This window comes from Pseudophryne corroboree, chromosome 1 (genome assembly GCF_028390025.1).
Source record: "Pseudophryne corroboree isolate aPseCor3 chromosome 1, aPseCor3.hap2, whole genome shotgun sequence".
Classification (NCBI taxonomy): Eukaryota; Metazoa; Chordata; class Amphibia; order Anura; family Myobatrachidae; genus Pseudophryne; species Pseudophryne corroboree.
Genome location: NC_086444.1, coordinates 834878221 through 834901660, shown reverse-complemented (window position 1 = coordinate 834901660; position 23440 = coordinate 834878221). Strand labels below are relative to the sequence as shown.

Here is a 23440-nt window from a genome sequence, read left to right as displayed (position 1 = left end):
ACTTCGGGGGATATTTATCCAGCTTACAAAACAGTAGAACAGCAAACAATCAGAAAGCTCACTATCATTTATCATCTACAATCTAGCAATGATAGCTAGAACCTGGCTGCTACGGGCAACACCTCCTTTTGTAGAAGGTTTGAAAAATATCTCCTTTAATATTAAATTCACACAGACTTATTTTTTCAGCAGTTGACGGTTTGTAAAACAGAATTGCTTTTTGCCTAAATACAATACAATTAGTGAGGTGTTGCCATGTCTGTCATCAGAGTATACAATAGACATATAGTAATTATCCCTAGTGCTTATCAGAATTGAGTAAATGGGGAGCAACCTTTGTCAATCCAGATTTTAGGTCTCATAGTTGGCCTGGAGAGAAAAGAATCCACAGCCTGAAGGACGCAAGAATAAAGTAAAATTATGTAATTTAGTAAATTATGTAATCTCAAATATTACACTCGTATGTTATAAAGTATAAATGGGTGTTTCTCAGGTTCTTTATTATCCTGCACAGTCAGGCCAAATACACTTCACTCCCAACAGAAATAGTGAAACGACTATTCAGCAGCAAAGACCCATCTGCACTAATAGTGCATTATAATTCAACTATTTTTTCATATAAAATAAAACATGCAATCCCATGAAATATAATACAGTATCAAATCTCATGTAGAAAATGTTCAGTCCCCAAATGTGGAACCCACATTCATACCATACCAGATGCTAAAGATGCTAAGAGCTTGTCACAAAGAAATAATACATCCCAGCCCAGGTGGGAGTGGTCACGTATTGCGTGCTCCTGATTCTGGCTAGATTCTGGGAAGTAAGATGCCACATGCATGCAGTGACACGTTTGGAATTGACTACTTTCTTATTGACAGCTCTATGCAATTTAAATGTTCCCATGCATGACAGAATTTAGGCTAGCTAATATTGTCATGGCTGTGACTGAGCCCGGATAAAACAGAGGTCCTTATGATAGGACCGCAACATCAAAGGATAAGACTGCAGCATAGCCAACCAACTTGTCTACCACTCGGGGATTCAGAATTACAAACCACTGATCGTGTGCTGTATCTTGGCGTTGTCCTGCATGGTGGCTTGACACTTAAACAACAGATATCAGCCACAATCAAATCCTCATTCTTTCACCTGAGGAACATAGCCAGAATCAAGCACTTAATTCCCTCAGATGATCTGCCAAAAGTCATAAATGCATTTGTATCATCTCGATTAGACTACTGTAATGCCCTCTACCTTGGTCTCCCAGCAAAAGAACTGCACCGCTTACAGCTGGTGCAAAACACAGCTGCCAGGCTGTTAACCGACCAGCCCCGTTCTAGCCACATAACACCCATCCTCTACTCCCTTCACTGGCTGCCTGTAAGATGGCGAATCATCTTCAAGATTGGCTTACTGAGCTTCAAAGCACTACATGAACAGGGACCAAGGTACCTGAAGCAGCTTCTGATCCCATACTGCCTTACTAGATTACTGCGATCTGTAGATGAAGGACTTTTAGCAGTACCTAGAATCTCCCGTAATTCATCTGGGAGTCGAGCTTTTAATCATGCGGCTCCTACTCTATAGAACTCACTTCCCCGCACAGTGCGAGAGGCCCCAACTATAGAATCTTTCAAAAGTAGACTCAAGACTTTCCTGTTTACTCAAGCATTTCCATAACGTCCCTTTAGTATCTTCATGCTTCTGTATTTTATGAAAAGCTGTTCTGTACTTCATTATTTTCTGTACTATATTATGCTATGTATTTGTTAAGCGCCTTGAGTCCTATTGGAAAAAAAGCGCTATATTAATAAAATTATTATTACTATTATTATTAGAAGTGCAAGCTGTTATCCATTTAGACTCTGAATGATAATGTTTGCTGTTGGTGTTGTACACAGGAAATCTGGTGTGTGTTGTGGAATATGTTCCCACATGAATCACACACGGTGCTGAAATGACTTCAAAGCAAACCATTACATTCACACACCACTAGTTTACAGTGCTTTATGCAATGGAAAAATATTAAAAATAGTCAAAAACACTATGATGGTTTCAAGTGTAATATTGCACTTTATCACCTGGCTTTGTAATGCCTCACTCCCAGTCTCCACAGTTCTGATACACTCAGTAGCGGAACTAGTGAGTGATGGGCCCAGGTGCAAAACTATGCTTTAGGCCCCCCTACCACCACTACGCAAATAAAAAACTGCGGACACAGGAGATTACTAATTTAATTTCTCTTGAATTTATTACACATTTATTACACTGTATGTGACACATATGGTGTGATAAAGGCAACACAAATTAAATTTGTAATTTCCTGATATAACCAGAACAAAGCCCCTGCCCCCCTCACAGCTTATTACTAGAGATGTGCAGCGGGAATTTTTCGTGTTTTGGTTTTGGATTCGGTTCCGCTGTCATGTTTTGGATTCGGACGCATTTTGGCAAAATCACCCTTTCGGATTTTTGTCGTATTCGGATGCGTTTTGGATTCGGGTGTTTTAAAAAATAAATCAATCAAAAACAGCTTAAATCGTAGAATTTGGGGGTAATTTTGATCCTATAGTATTATTAACCTCAATAACCATCATTTCCACTCATTTCCATTCTATTCTGAACACCTCACAATATTATTTTTAGTCCTAAAATTTGCACCGAGGTCACTGGATGACTAAGCTAAGCGACCCAAGTGGGCGGCACAAACACTTGGCCCATCTAGGAGTGGCACTGCAGTGTCAGACAGGATGGCACTTAAAGAAATAGTCCCCAAACAGCACATGATGCAAAGTTAAATAAAAAAAGAGGTGCAAGATGGAACTGTCCTTGGGCCCTCCCATCCACCCTTATAAACAGGACATGCACACTTTAACAAACCAATCATTTCAGCGACAGGGTCTGCCACACGACTGTGGCTGAAATGACTGGTTGGTTTGGGCCCCCACCAAAAAAGAAGCTATCAATCTCTCTTTGCACAAACTGGCTCTACAGAGGCAAGATGTCCACCTCATCCTCCGATTCCTCACCCCTTTCACTGTGTACATCCTCCTCCTCACAGAGTATTAATTCGTCCCCACTGGAATCCACCATCACAGGTCTCTGTGTACTTTCTGGAGGCAATTGCTGGTAAATGTCTCCACGGAGGAATTTATAATTCATTTTGATGAACATCATCTTCTCCACATTTTCTGGAAGTAACCTCCTACGCCAGAGGTTCTCAAACTCGGTCCTCGGGGGCCCACACAGTGCATGTTTTGCAGGTCTCCTCACAGAATCGCAAGTGAAATAATTAGCTCCACCTGTGGACCTTTTAAAATGTGTCAGTGAGTAATTAATACACCTGTGCACCTGCTGGGTTACCTGCAAAACATGCACTGTATGGGCTCCCGAGGACCGATTTTGAGAACCTCTGTCCTACGCCGATCGCTGACAAGGTGACCGGCTGCACTAAACACTCTTTCGGAGTACACACTGGAGGGGGGGCAACTTAGGTAAAATAAAGCCAGTTTGTGCAAGGGCCTCCAAATTGCCTCTTTTTCCTGCCAGTATACGTACGGACTGTCTGACATGCCTACAGTGATGCTGTCACTCCTATAATCCTCCACCATTCTTTCAATGGTGACAGAATCTTATGCAGTGACAGTAGACGACATGTCAGTAATCGTTGGCTGGTCCTTCAGTCCGGACCAGATGTCAGCACTTGCTCCTGACTGCCCTGGATCACCGCCAGCGGGTGGTTTTGGAAATGTTATCCTTTTCCTGGCAGCTCCAGTGGCGGTAGAAAATGAAGGAGGAGCTGTTGGCGGGTCACGTTCCGCTTGACTTGACAATTGTCTCACCAGCAGGTCTTTGAACATCTGCAGACTTGTGTCTGCCAGAAAGAGAGATACAACGTAGGCTGTAAACCTAGGATCGAGCATGGTGGCCAAAATGTAGTGCTCTGATTTCAACAGATTGACCACCCGTGAATCCTAGTTAAGCGAATGAAGGGCTCCATCCACAAGTCCCACATGCCTAGCGGAATCGCTCTGTTTAAGCTCCTCCTTCAATCTCTCCAGCTGCTTCTGCAAAAGCCTAATGAGGGGAATGACCTGACTTACTGTAGGCTGGCAGTGTCTGAACTGACTTCACGTGTGGCAAGTTCAAAGGGTTGGAGAACCTTGCACAACATGGAAATCATTCTCCACTGCGCTTGAGTTAGGTGCATTCCCCCTCCTTTGCCTATATCGTAGGCAGATGTATAGGCTGGAAAGGCCTTTTGCTGCTCCTCCATCCTCTGAAGCATATAGAGTGTTGAATTCCACCTGGTTACCACCTCTTGCTTCAGCTGATGGCAGGGCATGTTCATGAGTGTTTTCTGGCGCTCCAGTCTTCGGCATGCGGTGGCTGAATGCCGAAAGTGTTTTTCGGGCCACCGACAGAATCTCCTGCACGCCCCTGACGTTTTTCAAAAAATTCTGCACCACCAAATTAATTGTATGTGCAAAACATGGGACGTGCTGGAATTTGCCCACATGTAATGCATGCACAATATTGGTGGCGTTGTCCGATATCACAAATCCCCAGGAGAGTCCAATTGGGGTACGCCAATCTGCGATGATGTTCCTCAGTTTCCGTAAGAGGTTGTCAGCTGTGTGCCTCTTTTGGATAGCGGTGATACAAAGCGTAGCCTGCCTAGTAACGAGTTGGCATTTGCGAGATGTTGCTACTGGTGCCACCGCTGTTGTTGCTGCGGGAGGCAATACATCTACCCAGTGGGCTGTCACAGTCATATAGTCCTTAGTCTGCCCTGCTCCACTTGTCCACATGTCCGTGGTTAAGTGGACAGTGGGTACAACTGCATTTTTTAGGACACGGAGGATACTTTTTCTGACGTCTGTGTACATTCTCAGTATCGCCTGCCTAGAGAAGTGGAACCTAGATGGGATTTGGTACCGGGGGCACACTACCTCAAGCAATTCTCTAAGTACCTGTGAACTAACAGTGGATACCGGACGCACGTCTAACACCAACATAGTTGTCAAGGCCTGAGTTATCCTCTTTGTAACAGGATGACTGCTGTGATATTTCATCTTCCTCGCAAAGGACTGTTGGACAGTCAATTGCTTACTGGAAGTAGTACAAGTGGTCTTCCAACTTCCCCTCTGGGATGACGATCGACTCCCAGCAGCAACAACAGCAGCGGCAGCAGAAGCAGCAGTAGGCGTACCACTCAAGGATCCTCCGGAGGAATCCCGGTTAGGAGAGGACTCGTCAGTCATGCCATTGACATCGCCTGCAGGACTACTTATGTTCCTGACTGAGGAGGAAATTGACATTGAGGGAGTTGGTGGTGTGGTTTGCAGGAGCTTGGGTACAAGAGGAAGAAGGGATTTAGTTGTCAGTGGACTGCTTCCGCTGTCACCCAAAGTTTTTGAACTTGTCAATTACTTCTGATGAATGCGCTCCAGGTGACGTATAAGGGAGGATGTTCCTAGGTGGTTAACGTCCTTACCCCTACTTATTACAGCTTGACAAAGGCAACACATGGCTTGACACCTGTTGTCTGCATTTCTGTTAAAATAATTCCACACCGAAGAGGTGATTTTTTTTGTATTTTGACCAGGCATGTCAATGGCCTTATTCATCCCACGGCAACAGGTGTCTCCCCGGGTGCCTGACTTAAACAATCCACCTCACCATCAGAATCTTCCTCAGCGCCAGCAATACCCATATCCTCATCCTGGTGTACTTCAACAGTGACATCTTCAATTTGACAATCAGGAACTGGACTGTGGGTGCTCCTTCCAGCACTTGCAGGGGCGTGCAAATGGTGGAAGGAGCCAACTCTTCCCGTCCAGTGTTGGGAAGGTCAGACATCGCAACCGACACAATTGGACTCTCCTTGGGGATTTGCGATTTAAAACGCACAGTTCTTTGGTTTTGCCAGCTTAACTCTTTTAATTTTTCTAGCGGGAGGATGAGTGCTTCCATCGTCATGTGAAGCTGAACCACTAGTCATGAGGAACATAGGAGAGGGCCTTAGCCGTTCCTTGCCACTCCATGTCGTAAATGGCATATTGGCAAGTTTACGCTTCTCCTCAGATGGTTTTAATTTAGATTTTTGGGTCATTTTACTGAACTTTTGCTTTTTGGATTTTACATGCTCTCTACTATGACATTGGGCATCGGCCTTGGCAGACGACGTTGATGGCATTTCATCGTCTCTGCCATGACTAGTGGCAGCAGCTTCAGCACTAGGTGGAAGTGGATCTTGATCTTTCCCTATTTTACCCCCCAAATTTCTGTTCTCCATTTTTTAATGTGTGGAATTATATGCCTGTAATATATCTGGAATTAGACGGCAGTAATGTCTGGAATCAGATACCACTGTGACTGGAATGATGATGACCTATGCACAGTGACAGGACACTACCACAGCACCCTACAGCAGCAAGATGCAGCACAAGACACTGTACTAGTATTAGTAATGTAGTATTACTGAGCACCACAAGACACTGAGCACTGATTATACTGAGCACTGATTATACTGAGCACTGATTATACTGAGCACTGATTATACTGTGCACTGATGATACTACGGAGAACTGACACTGAGCAGCACGATGCAGCACAAGACACTGTACTAGTATTACTGAGCAGCACAAAAGCACTCTGGAATTGTCACCCCCCAGATACCACTGTGACTAGAATGATGATGAACGATACACAGTCACAGGACACTACTACCACAGCACCCTACAGCAGCAAGATGCAGCACAAGAGAGACACTGTACTAGTATTACTGAGCAGCACAAAAGCACTCTGGAATTGTCACCCCCCAGATACCACTGTGACTGGAATGATGATGAACGATACACAGTCACAGGACATTACTACCACAGCACCCTACAGCAGCAAGATGCAGCACAAGAGAGATACTGTACTAGTATTGCTGAGCAGCAATAAGCACTGATACTGAGCACTGATACTGAGCACTGATATTGAGATTTGCCTCTGAGAGAACGTAGCCACGTCCTCTCTGTACCCTCTACAATGCACGAGTGAAAATGGCGGTGACGCGCGGCTCTTTATATGGAATCCGAATCTCGCGAGAATCAGACAGCGGGATGATGACGTTTTGCCTCGTTCGGGTTTTCCGAGTCAGGCGGGAAGAACCGAGCCTGCCTCGGACCCGTGTAAAACACGTGGAGTTCGGTGGGGTTCGGTTCTCGGAGAACCGAACCCGCTCATCTCTACTTATTACCCCCTCATAGCACACACTGACCTCTTCACAGCTCACTTCCCCCTCATTGCTCTCTGAGCCATCTTGCAGCTCTCAGTGCTCCCTCACAACTCAAAACCACCCTCATAGCACACATGGATTCCATCACAGCACATTGCCCCCTCACTGGTTACCTCACCCTCATAGCGCACACTGATCTGCTGACAGCACACTGACTCCTCATAGTGCACACTGATCTACTGACAGCACACTGCCACCTCACTGGTCACCTCACTCCCATTGTGCACCCTCATGGCATCATAGCACCCCCCCCCCCCCCCATAATGCACAATGTCCCCTCACTGGTCACCTCACTCACATAGTGCACACTAATCCCCTCATAGCTCACTGTCACCTCACCCTCATTGCACACAATCCCCTCATAGCTCACTGCCCCCTCACAGTACTAACGGACACCTCCCCCAACCCAGGTAGTGCCAGCACACTCACCTTTGGTGTCATCATCAGTGACAGCATTGCAGGACCGACTTTGCTAGCTCCTCTACGCACTGACTTTACTGTGCTGTGCAGGGGGGAAGGCCGGACCTGTAGCAGTGGTGGTTTCAGGAAGGAGAGGGGCCCTCCTTCACTAGATCTCCTCTGACCAGACGACATCCTGCCCTTGTCTCCTCCATCTGGTCCATGGTTGTGTCTCCCTTCTTTAATAAGGCTGACAGCAATGTACTGTAATGAGTCAGCTTGACTAATTACAGCGCTGCTGGCTGCAAGCGGCGGGCCTCTTCATTGACGCGGGGCCTGGTGCAATGCACCACCAGTAGTTTCGTCTCTGTATACACTGCTTCATTACACACTCACTGTCCCTGTAGTCCTTATACACTGCTACATTACACACTCCCAGTCCACACAGTACTTATACAACAGTATGCTGCACCTGTCAGTCTCTGCCAATGACTCTGGACTGTAACGCCTCCACCTCACATATGGACCATACCAAAAAACAGAACCATCTGCATCCTGTATTGAATCAATATGGGATGCTGCATGTTCCAAGCAATGTCAAAAGAGAGGGAGTTTCCGCACTGATCATGTTCCAAACAATTACAGGATGATCTTGTATAATACAAGGCGGTTGGCAACTTTAGCCTTCCCTCAAATAGCCTTATGTCTGACAAATAATTCCACTATTTGTAGATACTAGTTTGACATGTTAGACACATAACTTAGATTTGCTAGCCTGCTGTATTTGTTAGAATTAAGAATTTGTTATTTCGTTGTTGCTAGATTCATTTAAAATAATTTCAGAAACACTGGATTCAGATCATCTGACAGGTATTACACATTTGTAACCTGTATTTTGTCCTCATTTTCTTGTATAGGTCCAAGTCCTTCTCTGGATGTAATAAGAGCCTTGATTTACGGAAACCTGAGTCAGACTCCTCATCTATGGATGACAGTGGTCACGCCTATGTTGTAGGTCAGTATCTGGTTCCATTTCAAAGTCAGAACACAAGCTGCTATAGTTATATTGAGATTAGACATGTACTTAGTAATCAAATAATCGAAACATTATGTTCCAGGCATTCACATTTATTTTAATCGCAACAAAACACTAACAACATGAGAACTTTATAATGATTACAGGCGCATGATTGCTGTGGTATGAATCACTAAGGAGACCAGGTTAATCCTGTAATCTGTGGACTCCTTAGTGATTCACACCACAGCAATCATGCTAATCTGTAACCTCTGGTCCGGCCACGGAAGGACCAGACATTGCAATAAAGTATTATTCAAGTTAAGATGATTTTGGTTTGACATAAGGGTCTGTTATAGAAGTCCAAAAATACAACTCCTGCTTCGCAATGGCAACTTACATCTCTTTTTGGCTTAGATGTGCCAGATGGTGATGTTTGCATCGGTGTAAAATGTTTATGGAGCTGGGCATATAAAAGGTGTACATTAATGAGTGTGGGCATGTGCATAGTTTTGTATCAGCTTGCAAAACTTAAGCTGGGTACACACAAGATGAAACGGACTATTTTTCCCTTCAAAATCGTTCATATAGTTTTTATTTTTTTTAATTTAATATAGTTTAAAAAGTATTTTTTAAAACTATTTAAATATTGTATTATGCACTTCTGCAGAACGGATCTCCTCGTCAAAAACTGGGGAACACAGTGGGGTGACTCAATCACATGTGATCTGATCATGCCAGTTAAGTGGTTAAAGCGAGTGGTGGTGGTTATGGGATGCCCATACAGCCCATGCAGAGGGGTATCGGCAGAGCTGGATTAAGGCTATGGGGGGCCCGGGGCACTTCAAACAGTAGGGCAGGCAGATGAATTACGCACATTAGACATACACACACACACGCACACACACGACCCAGAGCCAAAAATTACAATTTTAGATAGGAATGGAATAAAATAGATGAAAAACAAAAAAACAATTCAGCCAGCTTACTTTTTACTCTGCTGCTGGTGACACACTCATTCCTCTCTGTGGGGTATATTCAATTACAGTCGGATCCTCTTCGACGGAGAGGATCTGACATGTCAGTATTCAATAGCGGGCCGTTTCCGCCCGTTTCCCCTCCCATTCCGACCATGCATTTCCACCCTCTATTATGGGTGAAAATGAATGGTTGAAAAGGGACCGTTTTTGACTCTGGTGGGGTCGAAAACACATGGATTCCTTTCATCCATGTATTTTTTGACTTGTTGGAAGTTCCGACAATTGAATATACAACTATGTCTCCCCAGCAGGGGCTGGCTGACAACTTTCAGCCTGGGTGGCAGACACAAGGAAGTGGCCCAGCTAGCAATGTGAAAATGAGTGTTACAATAATGTTGGTGGTGTGGTTTGTGTAATGTGTGGTTTAAACAGCTAATTAAATATTAAAAACATTGTTATGACAAAGAGCTATAAACAAATCCATTACCTACCATTACCTACCTATCTTACTAAAGCCCCTCCATACACCAGCGATGGATTGGGGCAATTCCCCGATCCCTCAGAGGTCGCATCAGGGGATTGGGAATATTAAACATATTTAAAAATCCAGATTCCCCCGATCTGTACCGCATAGCAAGAGGGGGGGAACCGGTATTAGTGCACATAACATGCGCTGAGACCACATCCCCCAAATTGCCGCTTCATATCCCTCAGTTCTGTATTTGCACCTTGTGAGGGTCCCTGGTAACCACATTCCAATGCGGGGAAGTCACAATCAAGCTCATCATGTAGCGTAAAAACCCGCTATATGCAGTTCATACTGGACGCTGTAGTTATTATTTCACAACTTCACCACTTATTAGTGGTGTGCCCATGTTCAATCCGCTGGTGAAACACCAAGGTCTGCACTGTGGTGGACGGCTCCCGACTGAGCTGGAGCACACTAACATCAACATGGTCTGATAAGTGCAGCCCTAGTACCAAGCATCAGCCTTGATCTTTCTACACCCGTACAGGCTTTGAAATATAAAAGAGTATATAAAAATACTCTCTAATCCAACCTGTTCTGTCAAACTGACTTTCTCAAGGAGATATATATATATATATATATATATAGAGAGAGAGAGAGAGAGAGAGAGAGAGAGGGGGGTGTTGAGGCGGCACTCGGAGGACAATGCATCCGACATGTTTCGGGCAGCAGCCCATCGTCAGGGATGAATGTACAATACAATAGTGCTGCTATGTACTTTCATCCCTGACGCCGGGCTCCAACCTGAAACATATGTCGGATACAAAAAATACAAATTAAATAGCAGCATCCTCTGAGTGCCACCTTAACCCCTCCATATTTACATTCTCATACACCAATGGAGGGCACTGGAGCAAGTAGACACGCATAAGAGGATGGAGTGCTGGGCTTCTCTTTCTATATACTGTATAAAATCTCCTAAATTATAAATGCACATAATAACTGTGCTAGGCTGACCCATCTACTTAAAGTGCGAGTCCCAATGACCGGTCTCCGTGGTAAGTATCAGAGCACGGGGGGGGGGATTGTTGAGATGGAACTGCAATGGGTAGAGGGTTGTTGGGACGGAGCCACGATGTCTGCAGTCTGACACCTGCATGGATCACCGGGGCAAGTTTTTATTGGGTACATGTGCATGCCAGTCACAAGAACACAGATAGATAGATAAATAGATACACATACAGTACATGCATTGAGATATGTACATATATATTTACAGTTACACACACACACACACACACACACACACACACACACTTAGTCAACACGACCATATTGTAAAGAACACCCACCCCCTTGCAAAGTGTATCTGCTTCACAGTAAAAATCACCCCAGATACTTACCTGATTTGTGAAGGTGAAGAGGATAAGAAGCAGGATGGACACTGTCACTGAGCCAAAGGGCAGGAGAGTGGAGACTAGTGCTATAGGAGGGAGGGAGACAGGAGAAGAAGGGCCAGCCTGAAAGGAGCTCAACTCATTGATGGCTGATCCCAGGTGAGGGGCCAGTCACGGGTAAAGCCAAACAGTAGCTAAAAGGGTCTGGCTCTGCCTCCAATAATCTTGGACAGCAGATCAGCAGTGTAGCCCTGACTCAACTGCTCTGCCCCCAAAGCTCTTCATTATCATCTGAATAACGCCGGACTCACTCCTTCTGTCCTCACTGCAGCGGGTGTCAGGCATAGAGCAACCGGGAGTACAGTCTGTATGCCTCCCGCTCCCGGCCACCTTATATGCATAAGTGCAGTGTGGCTGCGGCCCTGCCACGTCTGCCACTGCTCCCCAGGCATCACGTACCCCCCGCAGGCTCCACCCTTCTCTCCTGCAGCCTGCGCGCGCCGCCCAGCCGCAGGCTGCTGCTTCATACAGCATTGGACAGCTGAGCTGTCGCTGTCCTATACTGCTATGCGGTGCCGGCGGCGCAGTTTAGGTTGCCAGGGCAACCTATAGGGAGACGCAGCGCAACAGATCGGATCAGTGACAGATCCGATCTGTGGCGGGGGGGCCTTTTAGAAAGGGGGGGCCCGAGGTACTGACCTCCAGGGCCCCCCCCTTAATCCGGCTCTGGGTATCGGTTCTTCAGCCTCCCAATAATTCAGGTGTTGGGGCTGTGTTGCAGTCCGAGTACTGTAAAGCCTGGAATGCACACAAAAATACTACACATACAGATGTGTCAGCATACATCTTTGCTATATCCCGTCGTGTATGACACGGCTTTGCATGCCATAGACATACATCTTTTCTATTTTCCGCCATGTATGGCACGGTTTTGCATTCCATAGACTCAGCGATTTAGCCATGCCTTGTGATTTTTCTTAGTGTCCTTCTTTAATATGTTACTTTATACATATTCTATTATGGCAAACAAAAATTTTAAAATCTATCCACTCACTGATTGTGAAAAACAGCTTAGCTGAGTTCTGCATGTTGTGTCAAATTGAGCAAAATACTAAAGATGTAAGTGGACACATCTGTAACAGATGTTTCTGATCTTTCTGTATGATTAATCTTCATGTTGGTCTCTCCAGATATATCTGGAATAATAATTCCTGTCCAGTTTGGAATATTGACTCTTGGTTTCCATAATTCTTGTTCTAGAATGCTGTAGTTATGACAACAGATATGTTATGTTTAACTTCACCATACTTTCTCTCTGTTGTCAATATTCTGATGAAATGTCTTTTATGTTACAGGTGTCAGTATGCATAGTCTCGGTAACCCGTCATCTCCCAACCTTTATAAAGGGAATGGTATGTCAAAGCTTTTACTTTTTTCAGATATCCTTTTATATTCTTTACCAATGTTGTGTGTTTTTACTGATAATACAATTTTATTTTATAAGGATCTGGGATAAGTCTTAAGGCCCATACACACTGGCCGATTTTGAGCTCAAAGTAGCTTCTAAAGAGGACAAAGTTGCTCATAGTATCCAATCAGTTCCTGCTAAAGTTTTATAGACTGCACATCATACAGATGTGTACTCCTACACTATTGCTACAGTCACGCCAAACTGTCCTCCTCATGCAACTGAACTTGAGCTGAGCATCTTTTATTGTCTTCTTTTGCCCAAAGAGACTGCACTGATTACTTTGATATGCAACACTTGTTTGTGTCTGTGGCGGTGTCTCTGAATCTGTATATGAAGTGCTACGATACAGCAGCCACACGTTTATCCTATGCCAAGTTCCATTGTGCATCCTATACAGATTCCTTCAAACACAGATATACAAGTGTTATATATCAAATTAATCAGTGCAGTCGCATACAAATCTGACGGGGAAGCGGAGTCATTTCAGCACTATAAGGACTGTAACAAAATATGCAAAAAGGAAATAAGAGCGGCTAAAGTAGAAACTGAAAAACTAGTAGTAAAGGAAAGCAAAGCAAATCCCCCCCAAAAATCTTTAAATACATTAATAGCAAGAGATTAAAGAAGGAGAGTATAGGCCCTTTAAAAGACAAGTTGTGAATCTTAAGCAAAAATGATAATGACATAGCGGACACACTAAATGAGTTTTTTTCAACAGTATTTACTAGAGAGGACCCAATTCAGGGACTAACACATAATCTCAATAATGAGAATATCCCACTGATAGGTACTTATTTAAGCGAGGAGGTAATCTGTGACCGATTAAAACATTTAAAGATTAATAAGTCACCTGGTCCCGATGGAATTCACCCAAGGGTTCTAAAGGAGCTTCACTCTGAACTTGCAAAACAGCTATTTTTGATCTTTAAGGATTCATTAGTATCAGGTATAGTTCCCAAAGACTGGCGTATAGCTGAAGTAGTGCCTATATTCAAAAAGGGAAGTAAAGCTGAACCAGGTAATTTCAGACCAGTTAGTCTTACATCTGTAGTGTGGAAAGTATTGGAAGGTATTCTAAGAGATAGTATTCAGAAGTTCCTTGAAGTCAATAAGGTCATTAAAAGGAATCAACATGGATTTGTGAAGGACAAATCCTGTCAAACCAACTTACTTGGCTTTTATGAAACAGTAAGTGCAAACTTAGATCAGGGTAAAGAGGTAGATGTAATCTTTTTAGACTTTTGTGAAAGCTTTTGACACTATACCACACATGAGACTTATCTACAAGCTACAAGAAATAGGGCTAGGAAGCACAATATGCACTTGGATCAAAAATTGGTTAGATAATAGGGAGCAGCGCGTTGTGGTTAATGGATCTTTTTCAAATTGGACTGAAGTGGTGTGCCACAAGGCTCAGTATTAGGACCGCTATTGTTCAATATTTACATTAACGACCTAACAGAAGGTCTAGAGAGCATGGTATCAATTTTTGCACATGATACCAAATTGTGTAAAGTTATAAATATGGAGGGGGATGCTGAGTCGCTTCAGAACGACTTAGTTAAATTAGAAGCATGGGCAGCGAAATGGAGAATGTGCTTCAATACAGACAAGTGTAAGGTAATGCACTTTGGTAACAAGAACAAAAATAACACCTACATACTAAATGGGGTAAAATTAGGGGATTCTGTACTGGAAAAGGACTTAGGTGTCCTCATAGATAGCAAACTAAGCAGTAGTACCCAAAGTAGGATTGCAGCAAAGAAGGCTAATAAGATATTAGCATGCATAAAATGGGGAATTGATGCTAGGGACGAGAGTGTTATACTCCCGTTGTATAAATCACTAGTGAGGCCACACCTTGAATACTGTGTACAATTCTGGGCACCATACTACAAAATGGATATCCTGGAGCTAGAAAAGGTTCGGAGGCGGGCAACCAAACTAATTAAGGGCATGGAGACGCTGGAATACGAGGAAAGGCTTGCAAGGCTAGGCATGTTTACATTGGAAAAGACCATGTCCCCTCTTCTCTTTACAAATATATAAGGGGACATTACACACATCTTGCGCAGGACCTGTTTTTGGTTAGATCAACACAGAGAACTTGTGGACACTCGCTCAGGTTAGAGGAGATTCCGCACAATACGGCTTAAAGGCTTTTTCACGGTAAGGACAATACGTGTTTGGAATTCCCTGTCTGAGGGAGTTGTAATGGCGGACTCAGTCAACACCTTTAAGAGTGGATTAGATAAATTCCTAATGGATAAGGATATCCAGGGTTATGGTGCATAGTCACACACTATAGTTATTATAAAAAAGAGGGGTAAAACGTAACGGCAGACATCAGCATCAGTCAAAATTTTATACCAAATAATCCTGCATAGGAGACCACAAATAGGTTGAACTCGATGGACAAATTGTCTTTTTTCAACCTTAGATACTATGTTACTATAAAGCAGTTTCTCACATCTGTTTGCGACTCTGACACATTAAGATTGAAAAGATCAAAATACAGTCAGCGCAAGGTGAGTTGCATGTACCACATAGCATATTGAGGCTAGGGGGGACTCTCATGACTGGGCTGCGTATTTGGAGGGATATTCTCTTTTCAGGAAGGATAGGGCTACCAAAAGGGGAGGAGGGGTATGTCTCTTTGTTAAACCATCTCTAAAACCAAACTTAATAGATGGTATTTACGAGGGGGCTGGAGATAACATGGAGTCGCTATGGGTTGAGATCACTAGTGGGGGCACTGAAGCAAAGAAACTAGTCATTGGCACGTGCTATAAGCAACCAGATATTAGCACACATGAGGAGGAACAATTCTTGCAGCAAATTGAAAAAGCTCTGGGAATAGGGGACATCCTAGTGTTAGGGGATTTTAAGTATCCTGATATAAATTGGAGTAACGATTCATGTGTAAAAACTAGGAGCAGCAGATTCTTAAATACATTAAAGGATCAATACTTGACTCAATTAGTCAAGGACCCAACTAGAGGTAAAACTATTCTGGACCTAGTTATTACCAATAATGTGGACATTATATCAAACATTAAAGTTGGGGAGACCTTGGGAAACAGTGATCACTATATGATCACATTCAACATCAGTTTCAGGAAACATACCTATAAGGCATAAACCAAAACATTTAACTTTAAAAAAGCTAACTTCAGTATGCTAAGACGGGTACTAAACGACATTGACTGGGAAGTTTTGTTTCATGGTAAAGACACAACGGAAATGTGGAATGCTTTAAAAGGGTTGCTTGATAGCAATATTCACAAATTCATTCCCATGAGCAGTAAATGCAGGAGTACTAAACACACCCCAATGTGTCTTAATAAGGAGGTCAAAGAAGCAATGGCTAAAAAGAGGCGTGCTTTCAAAACATTTAAATCTAATGGAGGGGACGAGTCATTCCAGTATTATAAGGAATGCAATAAAAGATGCACAAAAAGTAATAAGAGCAGCTAAAATTGTAAACTAAAAGCAAATCGCTATAGAGAGTAAAACCAACCGTAAAAAGTTTTATAAGTACATAAACAATAAAAGGCTAAAGAAGGAGAGCATACGCCCATTAAAAAATGAACTGGGAGCTTTGATAAACGATGACAAAATAAAAGTGGAAATACTGAACAATTTGTTTCCCTCAGTATTCACCAGGGAGGATCCTATTTAGATTTTGCAAAAGCCTTCGATACAGTGTCTCAAAGGAGACTGATCATCAAATTAAGGGAATTTGGCCTAGGATATATTATTTGTACATGGATGCTGGATAACAGAGTACAACGAGTAGTTGTCAATGGGATGTTCTCTAGCTGGGCACCAGTAGTCAGCGGAATACCGCAAGGGTCCGTACTTGGCCCGCCACTGTTTAATATATTTAGCAATGATCTAGGAATAGGCCTGTACAGCACAGTGTCAATCTTTGCAGATTATACTAAACTGTGTAAGGTAATTAATTCAGAAAGCGATCTGGAGTATCTACAGAATGATTTATTAAAACTTGAAACCTGGGCGACTAAATGGAGAATGAAAAATGGAAAAGGGGGTGTGCTCTCTCTACAATGGCGCTGGTCTCTTTTATGGTCACCTATGTATGTGGATAATACCCAGGTGTATGTTGAAACACACTGGTATGGTAAATAAAATTGTATGTTGAAACACACTGGTATGGTAAATAAAATTGAATTTAATACAGTACTAACATGCAATGTCTAAAAACAAGCAATACATAAAAAAACACAAGTGGACTGGGAACAGGCCATGGGGGGAATGTGATCCTATCGATGCAGGTGGAGGAGCCGCAGGTGTCAAATAAAGACAGGGTACCCCGGGAAATACCCTGCCTTGAAGAAGGGACCAGGCTGTCCCGAAACGCGTTGGCGATAGCTTGTGGCGCTGCCCACCCCCTGGACGTTTGGCGGACTGTTTTCCTGATTGCCTGGAAGGGAATTCGATCAGAGGAGCCACCAGCAGGGTATTTCCCGGGGTACCCTGCCTTTATTTGACACCTGCGGCTCCTCCACCTGCATCATTAGGATCACATTCCCCCCATGGCCTGTTCCCAGTCCACTTGTGTTTTTTTATGTATTGCTTGTTTTTAGACATTGCATGTTAGTATTGTATTAAATTCAATTTTATTTACCATACCAGTGTGTTTCAACATACACTTTCACACCTGGGTATTATCCACATACATAGGTGACCGTAAAAGAGACCAGCGCCATTTTAGAGAGAGCACACCCCCTTTTCCATTTTGCACTTTTGTACTGAGCCCTTAGGGAGCTCTGGCACTCTCCACACGGCCAGCTGTCTCAGTCCTATACAGCGCAGACTTGCTACCCCCGCCTTCCAGTTTGCACAAATGGAGAATGAAGTTCAATATAGAAAAATGCAAAGTTATGCATTTTGGGATAAAAAACACATTTGCATCCTACACTTTAAATGGGGAAAATATAGGGGTAACTGTGGTGGAAAAAGATTAGGGGGTGCTCATAGATAATAGGCTTAACAACAGTACACAGTGTCAAAATGTAGCAAAGAAAGCAACTAAAGTGCTTGCGTGCATAAAACGGGGCATTGAGACAAGGGACGAGGATGTAATCCTGCCTCAGTATAAATCATTGGTACCTCCGCACCTGGAATATTGTGTTAAATTTTGGGCACCATATTATAAAAAAAGATATCGGGGAGCTAGAAATAGTTCAAAGGCGAGCTACTAAACTGATTAAAGGGTTAGAGACACTGGAGTACGAGGAAAGGCTTACTAGGTTAAATATGTATACACTGGAAAAGAGGCGTCTAAGAGGAGACATTATTATTATCTTCAAATATGTAAAGGGTCATTATAAGGAGTTAGCAGGGGATTTGTTTAGTAAAAGAACTCTGAATAGGACACGTGGGCACTCGCTGAGGCTAGAGGAGAGAAAATTCCATACACAACATAGGAAAGGGTTCTTCACAATAAAGATTTGGAACTCCCTGCCGGAGCAGGGACTAATGGCGGACTCTGTAAATGCATTTAAAAACGGATTGGACAAATTTCTAACTGAAAATAGTATCCAGGGCTATGGCATTTAACATATTGACATTAAATATCTGGGAGTGGTAAGAACCATAGTTGTCAATTGATACTAAACCATTACTTCAACAGGTGCATTATAATATGCACAGCTTAACACAGAATACAGGTTGAACCCGATGGGCATTTTGCCTCTTTTCAACCTCACTAACTATGTAACTAGGTAACACATTACTCAGACTAACGGGTGATTTAATATAGGAGACAAACATGATGGTTCTGGGGACAAGCTAAAGCATGTAGACTTTGGAAAACCTTAATTGATACTAGAATAGCAAGCAGTGGTGGATTTTACCTAAGTGCTGCAGGGAAAAACCTCAGCTCAGTGTCAGTGAGACAGATGCAGTCCATGATTGCACTGGCTTCACTGTGGCTGGCAGTGACTTTCTATTGAAGTCCTATCTGTCAGTCACAGACACTACAGGCAGTCCCATTGTGTTTTCTCCCTCTGGGACTGCCAGACAGAGCTGCGATTAGCAGAGAGCATGCTTCCAGTAGGAAGCCACTCACTGCCTTTCGTGCAGTTCTTCGATACAGTCCATAGAAGCCGGTGTTTTATGTAAGCGCAGCCACACAGCGACTTGTGCGCATGTGCCGATCCCAGCGCCTGCCAGATCTATTGCACAGGTGCTGGGACCTGACTATCTCCTCATCTCTCCTCTCAAGGCATTGGGGTTGCAGCAGCCCTCCTCTTACAAGTAGGTAGGAGCTGCCGCCAATAGAAAGGTTGCTATATCGATACTGTATCTTAACGTTTACAATATAAAGAAGTATGTGCTAGTAGCTAGCCACAGAATAATCTATAATCTATGTGCCCTTTAAATCACCCTTTACATATTATGCTACAGAATGGGATATATTCTCTTCTTTCATAACAAGCTGCAATAATGTGAAATTCGAGCAGTGCAGAGATCAGCCATAGGAATATTTATTTTTCCTGTATGCTGAATGTATACGACCAAGTGTGAAATCTTCCAGCATTACATAGATAGATTAACTTTCATTTCTGTATTTTTCTTTTATACTCTCTTTGGTAGAAGGTATAAAAGAAGATATACTTCTCCTCTTAGAAGTCTCTTTTTAGTGTCCAGACAAGGATATTAGGTCTTAGGACCTGCATTATGGGTTACTCCATTTTTACAGTAATTCTACCCTGATATTTTGAAGTAACGGCACAGGCAGCAGTGTGAATTATAGAGGTCAATTTTAAACTCTCCTTGGGATATAAAAATGTTCTGTGTAATTGGTAACATTCTTGTGGGTTTGCCTTTCCTACCATTTCTTCTAAAACACTTTTCGGTCAATGATGTAACACAGATCTGACTTTTTTTTTTTTTTTGGTTCTTAATGATTTCCATCTTTAGCTAAGTAATCTGCTGCTCAAGTGTAAGAACCAGTGTATGGGTTGTTATTCTTCGCTGTCCACATTCCTGCATTTATTCCAGCCATTGTTTAGCTCATTCGAAAACACATTAAAAACTAACTAACCCTTCTTCTTCTTCTTCTTCGTCTCCTTCTTCTCATTCTTCTTCATCTTCTTCTTCGTTTCTATATACAGTATACTTAGTTTCTGCAGCGGGGTACATTGGTTTCCACAGGGAAACATTCGGGGTGTAGAGATGGATCTTGATCCAGGCACCAACAGGCTAAAGCTTTAGACTGTCCCAGGATGCATTGGAGCATCCTCTATAACCCCGCCTCCAGGCACTGTGAGCTCAGTTTCGAGTTGGTGCCCTGCAGAGCAGGTCACTTAACAGGGGAGCAGCACTGGGCAGCCCTGAAAAAGCTTTTACTTGAAGGTTTCAAGGGCCGCAGCACTTACATGTCAGGGTGACATTCTGTGCTGCGGCTCCGTCACCTCCCCAGCGGCATTGCATGCTCCTGCTGCTCAGTTCTCGGGTACTTGTGGCAGGGACGCTCCGACATTGGGCACACGGTCACAGCACTCTCCTGATTCACATGGCTGCTTACACGACGGGAGGTGGTAAGAGGGTCCCCCAGGTGGGACCCACCATTAAATCGCGTTCCGATCGCAGTCTAGGGAGACGGACTGCGACGCTGGTGTGGCCACTGTCACCAAGCAGGGTCCCCACTATATCCACCAAGGCATAAGAGTACAGGTCGGGTGTACTAATGCCCACTATAATAAGACTCCATAGTACCAGGTGCTGAGGACCAGCTTATGGGAGATGGCGCTTAACCTGTAGCCCCCCCCCCCCCCACCCCCACCCCGCCCCCGGCCCAGGGCGCTATCTACTGCTGGAGTTCCTACCCTGGAGCTACCTCACGCTCTCCCTGACTCCCTGACTGAGACGCTGGGCGCCATCTTCTGTACATAGCTGTGACTGGTTTCCGGGACTGCAGGGCAAGGTCTCCCTTGTAAGTCCACCTGGACATCAGCGCTGTCATTTTACACACACTTAAGTATTCTACATGTCAATATAAAGACAGCGTTAGTTAAGAAATAGTGTACCTGTGCCAGAATATATTGTACGAGTATTCTGATATATACATCCGGTCTGAGACTGCGCTTTGTTTTATATATACATATACTAGTCCAGTGCAGTTTTATTGTCTTACTAAAATAATTATCTGCATTGTCACTGTGGCTGTGTGTGCCTGTATCTGCTGTGTGGATTTCACTTTCAGTGTATCCCAGCTTTGTCTGTCACTGTATTCTGTACCCTAAAGGACTAGGTGCGTCTGGGTCACATATGTAGTGCTTCACAATATTTAGCAACATAGTGTATTCTACTGTGTACTCAGTCACATAATACTGGATTTATTCGCTGGTGTTGTGTACTGGGGACTCGGTCGCATAATACCGGACTTATTCGCTAGTGTTGTGTACTGTGTATGCGGTCACATACTAGGGAATTTATTCGCAGGTATTGTACTCTGTCTGGCTGTATCGTACTAATATGCTCTGTTGTTGCATAACTGAAAATGTCTAACACAAAAGGCGGGAAATCCGAGAACGCTCCTGTATCATGCAGCGCATGCGCCAAGGATTTGTCTGAGGGGGAAGTTTTGTATGATGGTCTGTGCACTATGTGCCATACATCTCACAGTCAGTCCGCGGCTCCTTTAACCAATCAGGAGCCACCTTGGGCGGCATTCTCAACTATGTTAAATACGCTTGTGACACACCTTAAGCCCCCTATGGGACCTTCTGTACCATTACAGTCACATCTTGTCCCTGTGGTAAATCCACCTTGGATAATTTGTCTACCCAGTTGCAGCAATTAAATCACTCTTTGGTTAGACATGAGACTGCCCCAAGCCACTCTCGTGTCACTGGGTCATCTAAGCGAGCCACTTTTTCCTCACAATCCACTAATCTCTCAGAAGATTCTTCTGAAGAGGACGGGGAGCACACTGTCCCGTCAGACACTGACACAGCTGCTTCTGACAAGGAATCTACAACTCAGGTTGATGTCCCTGACCTAGTGTTTGCTATTAAACAGATCCTGCAAATATCAGATGATGATGAGGATTCTACTCAAAAAACCTGATAAGTTTAAACGTCAGAAGGTAACTAAAACATTATTACTGCATTCTGACCATTTAGTGGACGTACGACATGAACCCTGGATTAATCCAGGGAAGAAATTCTCCCTATCTAAATGGATGGTAGCTCGCTATCCTCTCCCTACAGAGTTGTGTAACAAGTGGGAAAATTCACCGCCGGTGGATTCCCATGTCACCCGTCTGGTGGTGTCATCTACTCTGCCTGTTACCACTGTCATCTCACTGAAGGAACAGACAGATAAGCGTGTGGAGTCATGCCTGAAGCCTATTTACTCTTTTACAGGTGCTGTACATAGACCCACTATAACAGCCTCCTGGGCTGCAAAAGGAATTGAAGCATGGGTTCAGGCATTAGAGGACGAGTTGCCCCAGGATATATCTGACAATGCCAGACAGTACCTGTCTCATATTACCACCACCGCCTATTACATTCAGTAGGCGTCCTCTGAGGCGGATGTGTTGGCAGCCAAGGCGTCGACTACGTCCACCGTGGCTCGCCGTATTCTGTGGTTGAGGTCATGGAAGGTGGACCTGGACTCCAAAAAGACCTTGAAGGTTCTCCCATTTAAGGGAGACATCTTATTTGGGGAAGACCTCAATAAAATTGTGGCTGAATTGGCGGCTGCTGAGACTGCCTTTCTCCCTACCACTACTCCTTCTGCACAGAAGGCAAAAGGTACCGCTTTTCGCTCCTTTCGACCTCCAGTTGAGGGGTAGGGTCGTGGTGTTGTAGCAACTCTCTTTCCAGGGTCAGTGGACCAGGGAGGAATCACTTCTCCCGATAAACATTCTGGAATTACAGGCAGTGTTCAATGCTTTGTCTCTCACCCTGCCTCTGACACAGAACAGGCCTCTTCAAGTATTGTCAGACAACGCCACCACGGTGGCATACATAAACCATCAAGGCGGCACTCAAAGCCGCATGGCAATGATGGAAGTGTCAAAAATCCTCCGTTGGGTGGAACGTCATGTGCCAGCAGTATCGGCAGTGTTCATTCCGGGAGTACTCAACTGGAAAGCGGATTTCCTCAGTCGTCAAAATGTGCACGCCGGATAGTAGAGTATTCATCAGGAAGTTTTTCAACTCCTAGTGGACAAGTGGGGCCTACCAGATGTACACCTGATAGCGCCTCGACACAATCACAAAGTTCCGGTCTTCGGATCAAGAACCAGGGATCCTCAAGCAGGGTTCGTGGATAAACTGCCAATTCCATGGAACTTTCGGCTGCCCTACGTGTTCCCTCCGGTGTCACTCCTGCCAGGGTACTGCCGAAGTTCAAACAAGATGGAGGAATAATAC

At 44.0% G+C, this 23440-nt stretch overlaps 1 protein-coding gene across 7 annotated transcripts in view; it reads left to right on the top strand.

Annotated features, from left to right (window-relative positions):
• The window catches only part of PTPN13 (protein tyrosine phosphatase non-receptor type 13), a 538713-nt gene that overhangs the window by 372566 nt on the left and 142707 nt on the right, over nucleotides 1-23440 (top strand). For all 7 annotated transcript variants that reach the window (XM_063919874.1, XM_063919871.1, XM_063919870.1 and 4 more), the window contains 2 exons: nucleotides 8608-8705; nucleotides 12907-12963. In XM_063919874.1, coding sequence (XP_063775944.1) covers nucleotides 8608-8705; nucleotides 12907-12963 — 155 coding nt within the window. The remainder of the gene's footprint in view (nucleotides 1-8607; nucleotides 8706-12906; nucleotides 12964-23440) is intronic.